The 14949-nt window shown below is 34.9% G+C and overlaps 1 protein-coding gene across 1 annotated transcript; it reads left to right on the forward strand.

The window, feature by feature from the left end:
• The first annotated feature begins 35 nt into the window (after positions 1-35).
• LOC133197721 (mRNA export factor GLE1-like) lies at positions 36-11002 on the forward strand. The gene is made up of 13 exons (XM_061333899.1): positions 36-184; positions 1664-1773; positions 2041-2410; positions 2949-3097; positions 3928-3988; positions 4347-4393; positions 5217-5497; positions 5625-5740; positions 5853-6003; positions 6762-6871; positions 8477-8689; positions 9193-9383; positions 9980-11002. The coding sequence occupies exons 1-13, from the start codon at positions 107-109 to the stop codon at positions 10428-10430; spliced, it is 2328 nt and encodes a 775-aa protein (XP_061189883.1). The 5' UTR covers positions 36-106; the 3' UTR covers positions 10431-11002.
• Positions 11003-14949: the final 3947 nt, after the last annotated feature.

Raw genomic sequence — 14949 nt, forward strand, 5'->3', positions numbered from 1 at the left:
ATTTTTCCGCATATTAGGCGGATCTCTTTCGAGTTCCCTCGCACAAGTGAACAGAGATTGAGAGAACAAAAATGAAATTGGGTACAAAGATTAAATAATCGACGCAATGAAAAGTATTGTATCACAGTTAAAGGCTTCCCCAAAGGGGCAGCTGAAATATGAAAGAGATCCTAACATTGAAAAGGTATTTTAAATATTGATTGTGGTACGGTGCTTGGGTTTTAAATCGAAACGAAATGATGTATGACATAAAATGTTTCTTAGGCATGGTATTTATTTCCTTGAAATTCAAGCATGTGTGGCCTGTTTCAGACATTTTGGTAATCTCACATATTTACCAGAAACATAAATTTCAACAACTAGTGTCTGGATAAATCATCACAAGCTGGCTATTAGTTAAACTCAGTAACTGATCCCTAAAGTCAACTATCACAGATCATTTCATTTTGAAGCAATTTTACTTAACTGATCCGAAGGCTCAAGTGAGCTTTTCTGATCAAAGAGTGTTCAGAAATCACATGTTCATAAAAATCGCTAATGGTTGAGGGCCTTCTTCTTCTTCTTCCATACGAGTCAAACTCTAAGTAGAGCGTTATACTTGGGTACTGCCACGCTTCGGACAAGGCTAAAAACCCAATCAGGGCACTATGTACAATAAAAAGGTAAAAACAACTGGCGTGCTTAGGAGATGTTGGTAGACAGCTGGCACCTCGTGTATGAGTCCAGCTGTGACTTGAAGGACTCTAACGTTGGTGCTGAGGCAACTTCAGATGGTAAGTGGTTCCAGTCTAGTATTGTTCGCGGAAAGAAGGAGTAACAGTGTGCATCTATCCGAGTGTGTGGTAGACGGAACGTGTGGTTGCCTCGGGTCCTGCTGTCACTGGATGCCCTAGTGGCCCCTTATAACCTGCTTTATGATTTCTCATTTTATAATGTTGGCAGTTCTGAGTGTTTGTTGTCCGTTTGTCTTGCTTTGTCTGTACACTTTTCACATTTCGACTGCTTCAGTACCACTTCACTAATTTCAACTAATATTGCCACAAAAAATCCCTTGATGTCAGAAGGGGATTCAAGTTTGCTCAAATGAAAGGCGACTCTCTCTTTCAAGGGGATTAATTAGGAAATTAGTTAACATTTGGTGAAGTCATTTAAAAATCTTCTCAAGAGCAAGAAAAGATGAAACTTCTATGAAACCCTCATATCAAAATGTTGATTCAAGTTTTCAAATCATGGATCGGGGGAGGAGGGGTTATATTTGTGCTAGGAAAATATTTTTATTATCTTCTGATAACAGGGCCAAGGTGACTCATTTGAGTGTTGTGGCCCATGGGCCTCTTGTTCATTATTTAGTTTGCTCAGCTAATCTATTTTATATCATGAAACATTAAAATTATCAAAGATGGCTTACTTCAAATGTACTTTTTCCACTGAATCCTAAATCAATGGAATTGCAATTTCTGTTCAATCCACTAATAGATAACTACATGGATTTCTTGGACTGCTTTATATGTCTTAAATGTACTTTAAGTACACTGTGACTAATTTCAATAGAAAATTTGAGACCACTTGCATGGCGTAAATTAATCCCACACAAAAAAGGTACATCTACAGTTATTAGGGCATTATTTGCTTGAAGACTTTAGAATCGTTTCATTTTATACAGGAATACTTTGACAAATATCTGTCACCACCAAAGTTGAGCACACATCACTCTGAGGTGTCAACACAGAATAGTTTTTACGTACATGAAGATGAGGAAGAATTGTCAGAGAGGTAAGCTAAGGAAGATCGTAGCTAGTTCATGAACTAGCAGTCAAGGAATGTGGTTGATTACATTCCAATATACTGTTCCAATTATATGTCTGACCTCAGTGGTTAACTGGTTATGTTCCCAAAAGAAAACCCAGAATTTAATATTTAATGTGGGTAAACATGATTTTATACTCAAACATATTTATATACAGATTTATTGAATATTTCATATTTTTTTATTCAATTTCTAAATGTATATACATGTAAATTCAGTTCAATAATTTTCAGTGAGATGTCTGAGAGCTTCAGGAACCTCAAGGTTCAAATTCAAAACAAAGTCAAAAAACCAAATAAGGCAAAAGTCCAATTCACCACAGAGAATCACCATCCTGTCAGTGATATGACTATCCAGGTCTCTAACAAGAGAGCAGATCCTATGTATGGGGACACCAATAGAAATGCGGGTAAAATCAAAATAAGCTTCCGTAATGATCTTTGTAAAGATAACCACAAAAAGAAGGGGAGACTGACAGAGAAACCATTGGATCTTCCATGTGTTGATAAGGCTGCATCAGAGAAGATTCTTGTGTCACCTGAGTACAACAAAAGTAGACGAGGCATTCAAGATTATGAAGAGGAACGTATTAAAGAGTCAAAAGTAAGATAACTTGGTTAAAATATGTAAATAAAAAATTGCTGCAGGTCTATAGCTTAATGATTTGAAAAAAATTGGGATGATCAACCATAAACCTACTGATCCATGCATTCAAAAAAGTGTGTATTTATTCTGCACATACAAAACAAAAAACAATTCCAGAGTTATTCCTCCATATTTTAAGCTGCCATTTCGAAATGTTACTATCATATGTTGAATTTTCAAATACTTCATAAATGAAGTATATATTTAAATTGAGTACAAATTTAATATTAACATAGCTAACAATTTTAGAGTTAAAAAAGTATTAGGCCTAATGACTTAAAACATTGCACAAAGTATGAATGTATACAAGTCATATAGGAAGTGTGTTGGTCAATTGAACAAAACAAAAAAAATAGATATATAAAAAGAGTGAGTAAAATTCCTGTAATTAAAATGTACTTATTAAGATAAAATATATTAAACTTAAGTATATGAACTACTAATACAGTGAGGTGTGAAATCATTAACTTTAATAATTACACTGTTTTTGTTTCAGACTGAATTTGAAAGGAAAAGACGCCAATTTAAGGAAGCTGGGAGAAAAATCAACAGGAGAGCAGAAAGGCAAATTAACGAATATGAAAACAGAAGACAAGAAAAAGCAGTCTCTCAAAGGAAACAAATGGATCAGCTGGAAAAACAGGGGTAAATAAGCGAGAAAGGGAATGCATAACTAAAGAGAAGCAGGGGTAAAAAAAAAGGGGGGAAGGGAAGGCATAACTAAAGAGAAACATTAAAAAAAAAGTGGGAAAGGGAATGCATAACTAAAGAGAAGCAGGGGTAAAAAAAAAAGGGGGGGGAAAGGGGATGCATAACTAAAGAGAAGAAGGGGTAAAAAAGGGGGAAAGGGAATGCATGACTAAAGAGAAGCAGGGGTAAAAAAGGGGGGAAAGGGAATGCATAACTAAAGAGAAGCAGGGGTAAAAAAAAAAGGGGGGGGGGGAAGGGAATGCATGACTAAAGAGAAGCAGGGGTCAAAATAGGGGGAAAGGGAATGCATAACTAAAGAGAAATGGAGGCAAATAAGGGAAAGAGGGAATGCATAACTAAAGAGAAGCAGTTGTAAAAAAAGGGGGAGCATAAGTAAAGAGAAGCAGGGGTAAAGAAGGGGAAAGGGAATGCATAACTAAAGAGAAGCAGGGGTAATAAAGGGGGAGGGGGAATGCACAACTAAAGAGAAGCAGGGGTTAAAAGGGGGCAGGGGGAATGCACAACTAAAGAGAAGCAGAGGTAAATAAGGGAAGAGTGAAAAGAAAGAAGCAGTGGAAAAGGGGGCAGAGGCAATGCTTTAAAACAAAAGAGAAGCAGGGGTACAAGGGGGTGGGGCATAGATAATAAAAAAATCTAGGTAATTAAAGATTTACATGTACAAAGAATCTGTTCCAGTGACTCACTGGCAGTGAGTATTCACTTTGAAGAATCAAGTATGATAGTTTCTCATACCGAGAAATGTAAATATTAATTGTTTATTGCAGGTCAGCAGAGTTGTTGGAAAAGCAAATGAAAATGATACAGGGTTATATTCATCATGCAAAGGTCTGTAGTGAGTTTAATTAAATGTCATTGTATTGTTAATAATGGGTACATATACAATGACTAAATGTCATATTGTATTGTTTATATCATGTACATGTACAGTAATTAAACTAACTATCACATTGTATTAATACTGTCTGCTGTAGTAATTAAAGTTAAATTATTGTTGAAATATAAGGGAAAAAGTGTATATATAAAACAAAAACAAACTAAATGACTATATTTTATGACTATAAGTCCTTGTACTCCTAAACATGTGTGATGTTTATCCAAAAATCTGAAAAACAAAGAGATGACAGGACTTATAAATCTAGGTTTTATACTGTGTTAGTCTTAAATTGATTGATTTTCTTTTTAGATGGTGGAAAAGAAACAAGAGAGGATTCAAGAAGAAATGAAGAAGAAGTTTGTATTTATTTTACTTAGTTTGTTATAAAAATATCAGTACTTGTCTTTTGATGTACAGTGCATGCATTTGTTCAACGAGAGCATGACAGATACATGTATTTAGTCCTTGATCAAAATAATAGATTAGATTAAATTTTCAGTGGTTAAGAATAGGGATGGGTATCGCCCAAAATTTCGTATCGTGATATATCACGATTTTTTCCCCAAAATATAACGATAAAATCGTGATATTTCTACGTGGAATTTTTAATACAATTTCAAATGAATTTCTATAATTTTTCTTACAAATACGCTGTAAAAACATAACTTCACTTTTTTTTTCATTTTTGTTTTTTTAATATGACGCATGTTTGGATGCGGTAGTTTAACTTTTTTCAAAATTTTTTAGACTTCCTGTAAGTTCCAAGAAATAAATGAATAATTTCTGGAATTTATAAATATGTACAAAATACCGGTATTTTGGTCTATGTATCATGCAATATAAAATCACGATATACTGGTATACTGATAAAATCGCGCATCCCTAGTTAAGAAGGGCCTAAAAAATTAAAATATTTGATTCCCTTTTTAAGCACAGCTGTGGATATGGCTGGGGCATATAGTGTTTATCATGTCCTTCTGTGCAGCTATTGCTCCATTACACTAAATGAGGCATTGAGGATTATGTGTACCTGTAGACTATTTAGTGATTTCTCATAGAATGGAAAAGTGGGTCATGTTCAAAGCTGTTGATTAATTGCTTGAAAAACATGGATTATTTAGTTTACCTCTGTCCTTCCTCATTTTTCATGTGAACTATATATTCATTTTTCTGTACCAGAGAGGCAGAAAGGCTTAAGACGTTGGAGAAAGTCAAGAGCATTGTGAGTGACTCCAAGACTATCCTAGACAAAGTGAAAACAATGTACAATTCCTACGCTGCCAAGCTCCCAGAGAGTGTAGCTAAAGGCATTCACAGCGCTCAGCAGAGGTACAACATGTCACAACAGATAGTATCCCCTGAGGACAGCAAACCAGAGATAACAAATCAACAGCTCATCACAATCTCAGAAAACTTCAGATTTCTATCCAACACCCACGACTTTGTGAAACAGTCCATACGTAAGTGTTAGGCACATCTTAGATCTCCAGAGAGAGTGCGAAATATTAATCAATACAAGGTTTTTGTTGTGAAAAAATGTTATCAACTTTAGAATGTATTTAAATGGTGATGATTTTATGATTTCAGAAGAAGTGAAGGAGAAAGAGAAGAAGGAGGCACTAGAGGCCAAAATGAAGGCTGAGGAGGAGGCAAGGAAGAAGGCAGAGGAAGAGGCTAGCAAGCGAGCCGAGGCTGCCTCTTCTGTAAGAATACATCAGTGAAATACCATCAGTGCAAAGATTAGAAAAAAAATGATAAATTGCACTACATCAGAACTGGCATTGAAACTGCATAACTTAATTATTTTTTTTGAAGGTTGCTTCTCCTGGTCAGCCTTTGATTTCCTCCACTCCAATACCAGGAGCAACCTCAACAGTGACCCAAGAGACACAGGGGGCAACAGGTGGGGTCTCAGTGGCATCCACTACCGCAGCTCCTACACCAGTCACACAAATCAGACCAGCAGGTACATGTTAATACATTTGTATTGTAGCCATCAGTGACTGTTTTTTACATGTATATACTAAAAATGAGTTAACCATATATACTCACCTATAAGTCAAATATTTGGGAATAAATTTTGGTCCAAAACTCTATGTCCAACGTAAAAGAAAGTTCTAGAAATATCGGTATATTTCAGAGAAATATAGTTAATTTGAAACAAATCCATTTATCGTTTATAAAGGCCAGAATTTTATCTTATGCAGGAAGGGAAGATCTAAGGATACCATATGCATAAAACTCAAGTTTTTACAGCTTTTAATGATCTTATATTTGTTTGAATTGTTAATAAAAGATCAGATATAGATATCATATCCCAAAATATACTTGGAAACATGGGTAAATTCAATAAAATATTAATCTGAAATCGGAACAGATTCTGGCAAAAAATGCAATGACTTATAAGTGAGTCAGTGGCAATTTCCTCCAAAGTAATCTGCAAATATACATCCGACTTATAAGTTAACTAACTTGAGGTGAGTATATACAGTAGGGCTATTTCATCAAAACATATGAGGTACCCGGGAAAGGCACTTTAAAATTTCAGTAACCACCCATAGAAGCAAAATATTTACTTGAGTGACTGACCTAGAATCATTTAAGTATTTCCCTATCACCCCTGGAAGGAAATAAGTTGTATCTATCATGCTCTGTTTTTATTTGTTGCCATTATGCTAGTTATTCATAACTTAACACCCTTCATAGACTATACTTGTATTACAGAGGGAGAAGTTTTATGTGTGGACATGGAAGCATTCCAAGAGTACACCAGACTTCAACAAATGCTAAAAGATGCAGAAGCAGCCATACAGGTCTTGTCCTCCACTCCACAGGTAGGATTAACTAATAGCCAATCAAAATCCTCTACATCACAGGTAGGAATAATCAAAAGCCAATCAAAGTCCTCCACACAACAGGTAGAAATAAACAATAGCTAATCAGATTCTGCCATACCACAGGTAGGAACAACAAGTAGCCAATCCAAGTCTGCCAAACCACAGGTAGGAATAACCAATAGGCCATCAGGATCCTCCAAACCACAGGTAGGAATAATTAATAGCCAATCAAATTCCTCCACATCATGGATAGGAATAACCAATAGCCATTCAAATTCCACCACACCACAGGAAGGAATTACCAATAACCAATCAAAAGTCATCAAGTGGTAAGCTTGGTAAATGACCAGTCAAAGTCTTCAATGGTAGGCTCAACTAATGATGACTCAATGACTTCAATGGTAGGCTCAACCAATGATTAATTGAAGTCAAACAAGTAGGCTCAACCAATGATCATTCAAAGTCAAAGAAGTAGGCTCAACCAATGATCAATCAAAGTCAAAGAAGTAGGCTCAACCAATGATTAATCAAAGTCAAACAAGTAGACTCAACCGGTGATTAATCAAAGTCAAACAAGTAGACTCAACCAATGATTAATCAAAGTCAAAGAAGTAGACTCAACCAATGATTAATTAAAGTCAAACAAGTAGACTCAACCAATGATTAATTAAAGTCAAACAAGTAGACTCAACTGGTGATTAATCAAAGTCAAAGAAGTAGACTCAACCAATGATTAATTAAAGTCAAACAAGTAGACTCAACCAATGATTAATTAAAGTCAAAGAAGTAGACTCAACTGGTGATTAATCAAAGTCAAAGAAGTAGACTCAACTGGTGATTAATCAAAGTCAAAGAAGTAGGCTCAACCAATGATTAATCAAAGTCAAACAAGTAGACTCAACCAATGATTAATCAAAGTCAAACAAGTAGACTCAACCAATGAACAATCAAAGTCAAACACGTAGGCTCAACTAATGATCATTCAAAGTCAAACAAGTATGCTTAACCAGTGATTAATCATAGTCTAAGAAGTAGGCTCAACCAGTGATCAATCAAAGTCAAAAAAGTAAGCTCAACCAATGATCAATAAAAAGTCATACAGGTTGGCTCAACCATTGATCAATCAAAGTCAAAAAAGTAAGCTCAACCAATGATCAATAAAAAGTCATACAGGTAGGCTCAAATAATGGTCAGTCAGAGTCAAACAAGAAGCCTCATCAACTAATGGTTAGTCAAACAAGTAGACTCAATCAGTGATCAATCAAAGAAAAGTAATTCCTGTCACTTGTAGTGTAGTCTTATTAGTTTAGATTAACAATTGCTAGCAACCTTTGAACTACATCATTATTGAATGGAAGGTAATGGCAATTGATCTGTCTTAAACAGTTTAAATATTCATCCAAGACTCACCCCCTTAAATAAAATGAGCCCCCATTACAGGGGCCAAATTATATGGAGGTATGGAGCTATGCTATACATCATTTGTTAGACTTATCTGTGAAGTAAAGTATGTGTATTTCATATGTACATCGGTCTTATGATATACGAACACTTAGAAAATTGCAATACATGTATATTTATTTAATCTTTGGCTGATTTTAGCTGAAGAAGATGAAGTTTGATCTCCAGAAGGCAGTGAACATCCCTGTCAATGCTATATCAGCCGTCAGTGGGGCTCACCTTAGAGACAAACTACAGCGCCTCCTAGTGTTACTCTCGGGACAGCAAGTGGAGATAACCAATAAAAGAGTCTCAGTCAGAGACCACCCAGCTGCTTTACCATTCTGTAAATACCTCATTGCTAAAATGGTAGTGGTGAGTGTTTCATTCATTTTTCTCAATTAAGATCTCTCTCTTAACCAAGTACAGTCAAACCTTGTTATCTTGAACTGGATGGGACCGGGAAAAAACTTTGAGGTACCCGAAGGTTCAAGATATTGAGGGTAAAATACTTCAAGAAAAAGTGCTTGGGACTTCTAAAAAAACTTCAACCTACCCATGGTATTTGAGATATCCATGTTCGAGATGTTAAAGTTCTGCTTTATTATGGGAGTATATATATATATAGATATTGAAATTATAATATCATAGATGTACGATTTTTAATGTGGTGTTCTTGCCTTTTTTATTTTTGAAAATATTTTCATATACATGTTAATGATTTTATTTCTTGACTTATATATTAATTAATTTTTCTGAAATACATGCAGACAGAAAATTAAGAAAAGTTTAAAAGAACTGAATTTGCTCTTTGTCTCATTACTAGTGTAATTTGTAAAAAGCCTAATGTTTATGTTCTGTTGCTTACTTTTCAAAAGAGAAAAGGTGAGGAGCAGGTATCATCTATCTTTGAGTCTGCCTTCCCTCTGGCGGCTGTGACGGTGGGGCTACTGGCACAGCACCCAGACATCCGAGACCTTCTTCTGGCTCACTTCCACTCCCTGTGTCCATACACTGTCCCCTACCACATCCCCCGGCAGGATCAGCAATCAACAGAGGAATACCATAAGTATGTATACAATCAGAACATATGATAAGATGTCAGAGTTAAAGTACGTACACAATCAGAACACGTTAAGATGTCAAAGTTAGGTATGTACAAAATCAGAACACATTAAGATGTCAAAGTTAGGTATGTACAAAATCAGAACACATTAAGATGTCAAAGTTAGGTACGTACACAATCAGAATATAATAAATATCAAAGTAAGCAATGTATCACTTGAGTTTTCATAGTATTTTTCTCTTCTACCACATTGCAAAAGTTTGAAATGCAAAATATTAAAGTCTGTTACAAATGAATAAATTGAAGAAATTAAAAATTATGGAAATTGTTTTCAAGCTACCTTTTGACTAAATTGTAAAGATGTTATAAATTTGTAACTGGATGAATAATTCTGAACAAAATCCACCTGACAGTGTGTAGTCCAAAGATCATAATAGAACAAAAATAAATTATAAAACAAAATGATAATTCACATACACCTGTAGTCTTTATTGGCTCATATCTTGATATTATGTAATGTAGATAAATTTGAAGAAAATAAAAAAAAATACTGGGGTTTATTCTTTATTTCATGCTTTGAAATTTATGTATCTTGACAGAGCACTGGGCTACAAATATGACAGTGATGGGAACGTTGAAAAACAGGACAAATTTCTGAAGCGAATGTCAGGAATCATGAGGTTATACACCTCCGTAATGGTCTCTTCTCCTCCTCGGCAACAAAGTAATCACCCATTCGGAGTTGAGCATGCCTGGATATGGTTGTCAAGGGTGATGAACATTCAGCCTCTTCCTGATATCACGGCTACCATGGTGTTTGACCTCTTAGAAGTCACAGGACATGCTTTATTTCACAAATATAAAAAACAATTTTTGAAAATGCTTCATATATTGATACGTGAATTTCTACCGAAACTGAAATCAGTAGCATCATCAGGAGGAGGTGGCCCTGTATCTCGACTTGAGGCGCTGATAAAGGCTAGCATACAGAGACAGGGACAAATTCCACCACCAGAGGGCCTACTTCCTCCAAACTTCTGGTCCTCTTAATAATGGAGGCCCTGATAAGATTAGGAGACAAAGACAAATTCCAGTACCAGAAGGCCTGCCCCCCCCCCCCCAACTTTTGGTCCTCCAAATAGTGACTGTGGTCACTTGATGATATGTACAATGTATATGCATGCACATGTTGTATATGTCAGTTTAAGTATACTGTATATTATAGAGCTGATGCTTCTTAACAAAAGAACTGGTATTTATAATCAAAATCATGTAAAGACTATGAGTTTTTATTGAATTCTTCAGCATTATTGATACCATCATTGTAAAAATTGTTTACCAGTGATATCAAGTTGCATAAATAATCATTAAGCTCTAACGTTGCTTGATTCCAGATTATCTGTTTGTACATGCATTGCAACATTTTTTTTTAATCATGTTCATTATATGAGAGGCTTTGCTTAGTGCCAATAAACTATTTGCCATATATCATTGTTCAATTTAAAGTTGAGATTGATTCTCATATTTTCATTTGCAGCTTGTTTCTATAACATGTAGATTTTGACTAGATGGTTTAGATTATATAGTAAACTTTTATCAATATTAGATGAGTATCAACTGAAGCCTGTGTGAGTTTTTCTTTTTGTGGGGGAAACATCAGATTACAAAAAAAAAATGGAGAGGGCTACATTATCGTTGCTAACATATAGAATGTACAGTAGTGATAAAGCTACAAGTGACATATAGACTACAGTAACAATGACGCTACAAGTGACATACAGACTGCATAGTAGTGATAAAGCTACAAGTGACATATAGACTGTACAGTAATGATAAAGCTACAAGTGACATATAGACTGTACAGTAATGATAAAGCTACAAGTGACATATAGACTGTACAGTAGTGATAAAGCTACAACTGATGTTTAGACTGTACAGTAATGATAAAGCTACAAGTGACATATAGACTGTACAGTAGTGATAAAGCTACAACTGATGTTTAGACTGTACAGTAATGATAAAGCTACAAGTGACATATAGACTGTACAGTAGTGATAAAGCTATAAGTGACATATAGACTGTACAGTAGTGATAAAGCTACAAGTGACATATAGACTGTACAGTAGTGATAAAGCTACAACTGACATATAAACTGTACAGTAATGATAAAGCTACAAGTGACATATAGACTGTACAGTAATGATAAAGCTACAAGTGACATATAGACTGTACAGTAGTGATAAAGCTACAAGTGACATATAGACTTTACAGTAGTGATAAAGCTATGAGTGTCATATAGACTGTACAGTAATGATAAAGCTACAAGTGACATATAGACTGTACAGTAATGATAAAGCTACAAGTGACATAGACTTTACAGTAGTGATAAAGCTACAAGTGACATATAGACTGTACAGTAGTGATAAAGCTACAACTGATGTTTAGACTGTACAGTAGTGATAAAGCTACAAGTGACATATAGACTTTACAGTAGTGATAAAGCTATGAGTGTCATATAGACTGTACAGTAATGATAAAGCTACCAGTGACATATAGACTGTACAGTAATGATAAAGCTACAAGTGACATATAGACTGTACAGTAATGATAAAGCTACAAGTGACATAGACTTTACAATAGTGATAAAGCTACAAGTGACATATAGATGTACAGTAGTGATAAAGCTACAAGTGACATAGACTGTACAGTAGTGATAGAGCTACAAGTGTCATATAGACTGTACAGTAGTGATAAAGCTACAACTGATGTTTAGACTGTACAGTACTGATAAAGCTATAAGTGACATATAGACTGTACAGTAGTGATAAAGCTACAAGTGACATATAGACTGTACAGTAGTGATAAAGCTACAAGTGACATAGACTGTACAGTAGTGATAAAGCTATAAGTGACATATAGACTGTACAGTAATGATAAAGCTACAAGTGACATATAGACTGTACAGTAGTGATAAAGCTATAAGTGACATATAGACTGTACAGTAATGATAAAGCTACAAGTGACATAGACTGTACAGTAGTGATAAAGCTATAAGTGACATATAGACTGTACAGTAATGATAAAGCTACAAGTGACATATAGACTGTACAGTAGTGATAAAGCTACAAGTGACATATAGACTGTACAGTAGTGATAAAGCTACAAATGACATATAGACTTTACAGTAGTGATAAAGCTACAAGTGACATATAAACTGTACAGTAGTGATAAAGCTACAACTGATGTTTAGACTGTACAGTAGTGATAAAGCTATAAGTGACATATAGACTGTACAGTAGTGATCAAGCTACAAGTGACATATAGACTGTACAGTAGTGATAAAACTACAACTGATGTTTAGACTGTACAGTAGTGAAAAAGCTATAAGTGACATATAGACTGTACAGTAGTGATAAAGCTATAAGTGACATATAGACTGTGCAGTAGTGAAAAAGCTACAAGTGACATATAGACTGTACAGTAGTGATAAAGCTATAAGTGACATATAGACTGTACAGTAGTGAAAAAGCTACAAGTGACATATAGACTGTACAGTAGTGATAAAGCTACAACTGATGTTTAGACTGTACAGTAGTGATAAAGCTACAACTGATGTTTAGACTGTACAGTAGTGATAAAGCTACAACTGACATATAGACTGTACAGTAGTGATAAAGCTATAAGTGACATATAGACTGTACAGTAATGATAAAGCTACAAGTGACATATAGACTGTACAGTAATGATAAAGCTACAAGTGACATATAGACTGTACAGTAATGATAAAGCTACAAGTGACATATAGACTGTACAGTAGTGATAAAGCTACAAGTGACATATAGACTGTACAGTAATGATAAAGCTACAAGTGACATATAGACTGTACAGTAATGATAAAGCTACAAGTGACATATAGACTTTACAGTAATGATAAAGCTATGAGTGACATATAGACTGTACAGTAGTGATAAAGCTACAACTGATGTTTAGACTGTACAGTAGTGATAAAGCTATAAGTGACATATAGACTGTACAGTAATGATAAAGCTACAAGTGACATATAGACTGTACAGTAGTGAAAAAGCTACAAGTGACATATAGACTGTACAGTAGTGATAAAGCTACAATTGACATATAGACTACAGTAGTGATAAAGCTATAAGTGACATATAGACTGTACAGTAGTGATAAAGCTACAAGTGACATATACACTGAACCAAACTTCTAAGTGTTCACCTAACATTTTTTAAGTTATAAAGAACAAATGCATACAATAAATAATTTCTTTAATTCATGGTTGATGATGCATATTTCAGTTCGATGTTGCGTAAATTTCATGTAGGTATCTCGTCAGACTTTAAAGCAAAGTGTCAAGGACATGATGTACCCTCAAAATGAAAATTCACATAAAATAATCTCTATGGAGTAAGACCACCACTCGTTCAAATTATTGGAAGACATCCTTTTCTCATGCATATTATGTACCCTTGAATAGGAGGTTGATCTATCTGCTGCCACACCTACTGCATGGATCTATCTAAACCGTTGAAATTGTGGGGGGGGGGGGGGGGGCTTGGACATTCCTTTTGAAAGTCCCAAATGTGTTCAATGGGATTATCCGGGTATTTGACAGGCCAGTGCATCACACAGATGCCTTTTTTGTCAACACTTAGACCCTCCTTGGGCGTTACGCAAGTAAGTGTACCTCTTTAAGGTCAAGATCTAGTAAATGAAAGGTGCCTACAGATTTCTCAAATTTGAGAAATAAATTCCTTTAATGGTGCTTTATAACTTTAGCTTGGTCAGATAAGGTGTTTCGGGGCATAATTTGTAGATGAATAAGACGAAAAATCATATTTTAAACTGTCATTTTCAATGGAAAATTAAGAAAACTAGTCATGAATACGGGAGTTTTTTTCCATATCAGACAAAGAAATGCATCCAGATTGCCTACAGTCTCTCAGAAAACGATAATTTGTATGTTCTTGGCCTTTTCTTTAAAATAATATTAAATTGAATATAGGTATCGGGATTACTTTTCACATGATTTCAAATTGAATTCTATGAAAGTACTTTATTTTCTACAAAATTCTACTAGAGCAGTAAAGTACGGGAAAAAGAAAGTTAAAATTGATTATGACGTCATAATGGATCTAGCACCAAAAAGTTAGTCTGAAGTCATTTACTAGATCTTGACCTTAAGGATGATTCAGACTGTTTGAGATGATATTGGTCTGCCATGAGCACCAATTTGTTGCCAATTTCTTACCATTGAAGTTGCTGCTTTAAATGTTTCTAAAGTGGTTCAGGACCATGTAACAATCTTTTAACCTGGTTGTGACGCGAAACCTTGGCCCCAGACGAAGATCCAGATCACTTCCGGTTTGGTTAAATTTTGTCCAAAGCTTTCAAACTGGGATAAGTTGGCGATAAAAATGAGACATAACCTATAGAAAAATGTGTTTAAATGGATTTTTATACTGGTTGTTAATTTTTAAAAGTAATATCAAGGACAGATAAACAGTAAAATAAAAGTTAATAAAACGTCATAAGGATGATCTAGATATCA

The sequence above is a fragment of the Saccostrea echinata genome, unplaced genomic scaffold, assembly GCF_033153115.1.
Source record: "Saccostrea echinata isolate AGI-Se365-2 ecotype Australia unplaced genomic scaffold, CSIRO_AGI_Sech_v1 ptg000030l, whole genome shotgun sequence".
In the NCBI taxonomy this organism is placed as follows: Eukaryota; Metazoa; Mollusca; class Bivalvia; order Ostreida; family Ostreidae; genus Saccostrea; species Saccostrea echinata.

Bases quoted from the DNA above. Each gene is read 5' to 3' on its own strand.
- LOC133197721 (XM_061333899.1), top strand. From the start codon at position 107: ATGAAAAGTATTGTATCACAGTTAAAGGCTTCCCCAAAGGGGCAGCTG. The intron at 5,498-5,624 runs GTAAGTGTTAGG...TTATGATTTCAG, and splicing joins CTTTGTGAAACAGTCCATAC to AAGAAGTGAAGGAGAAAGAG. The intron at 9,384-9,979 runs GTATGTATACAA...GTATCTTGACAG, and splicing joins TCAACAGAGGAATACCATAA to AGCACTGGGCTACAAATATG.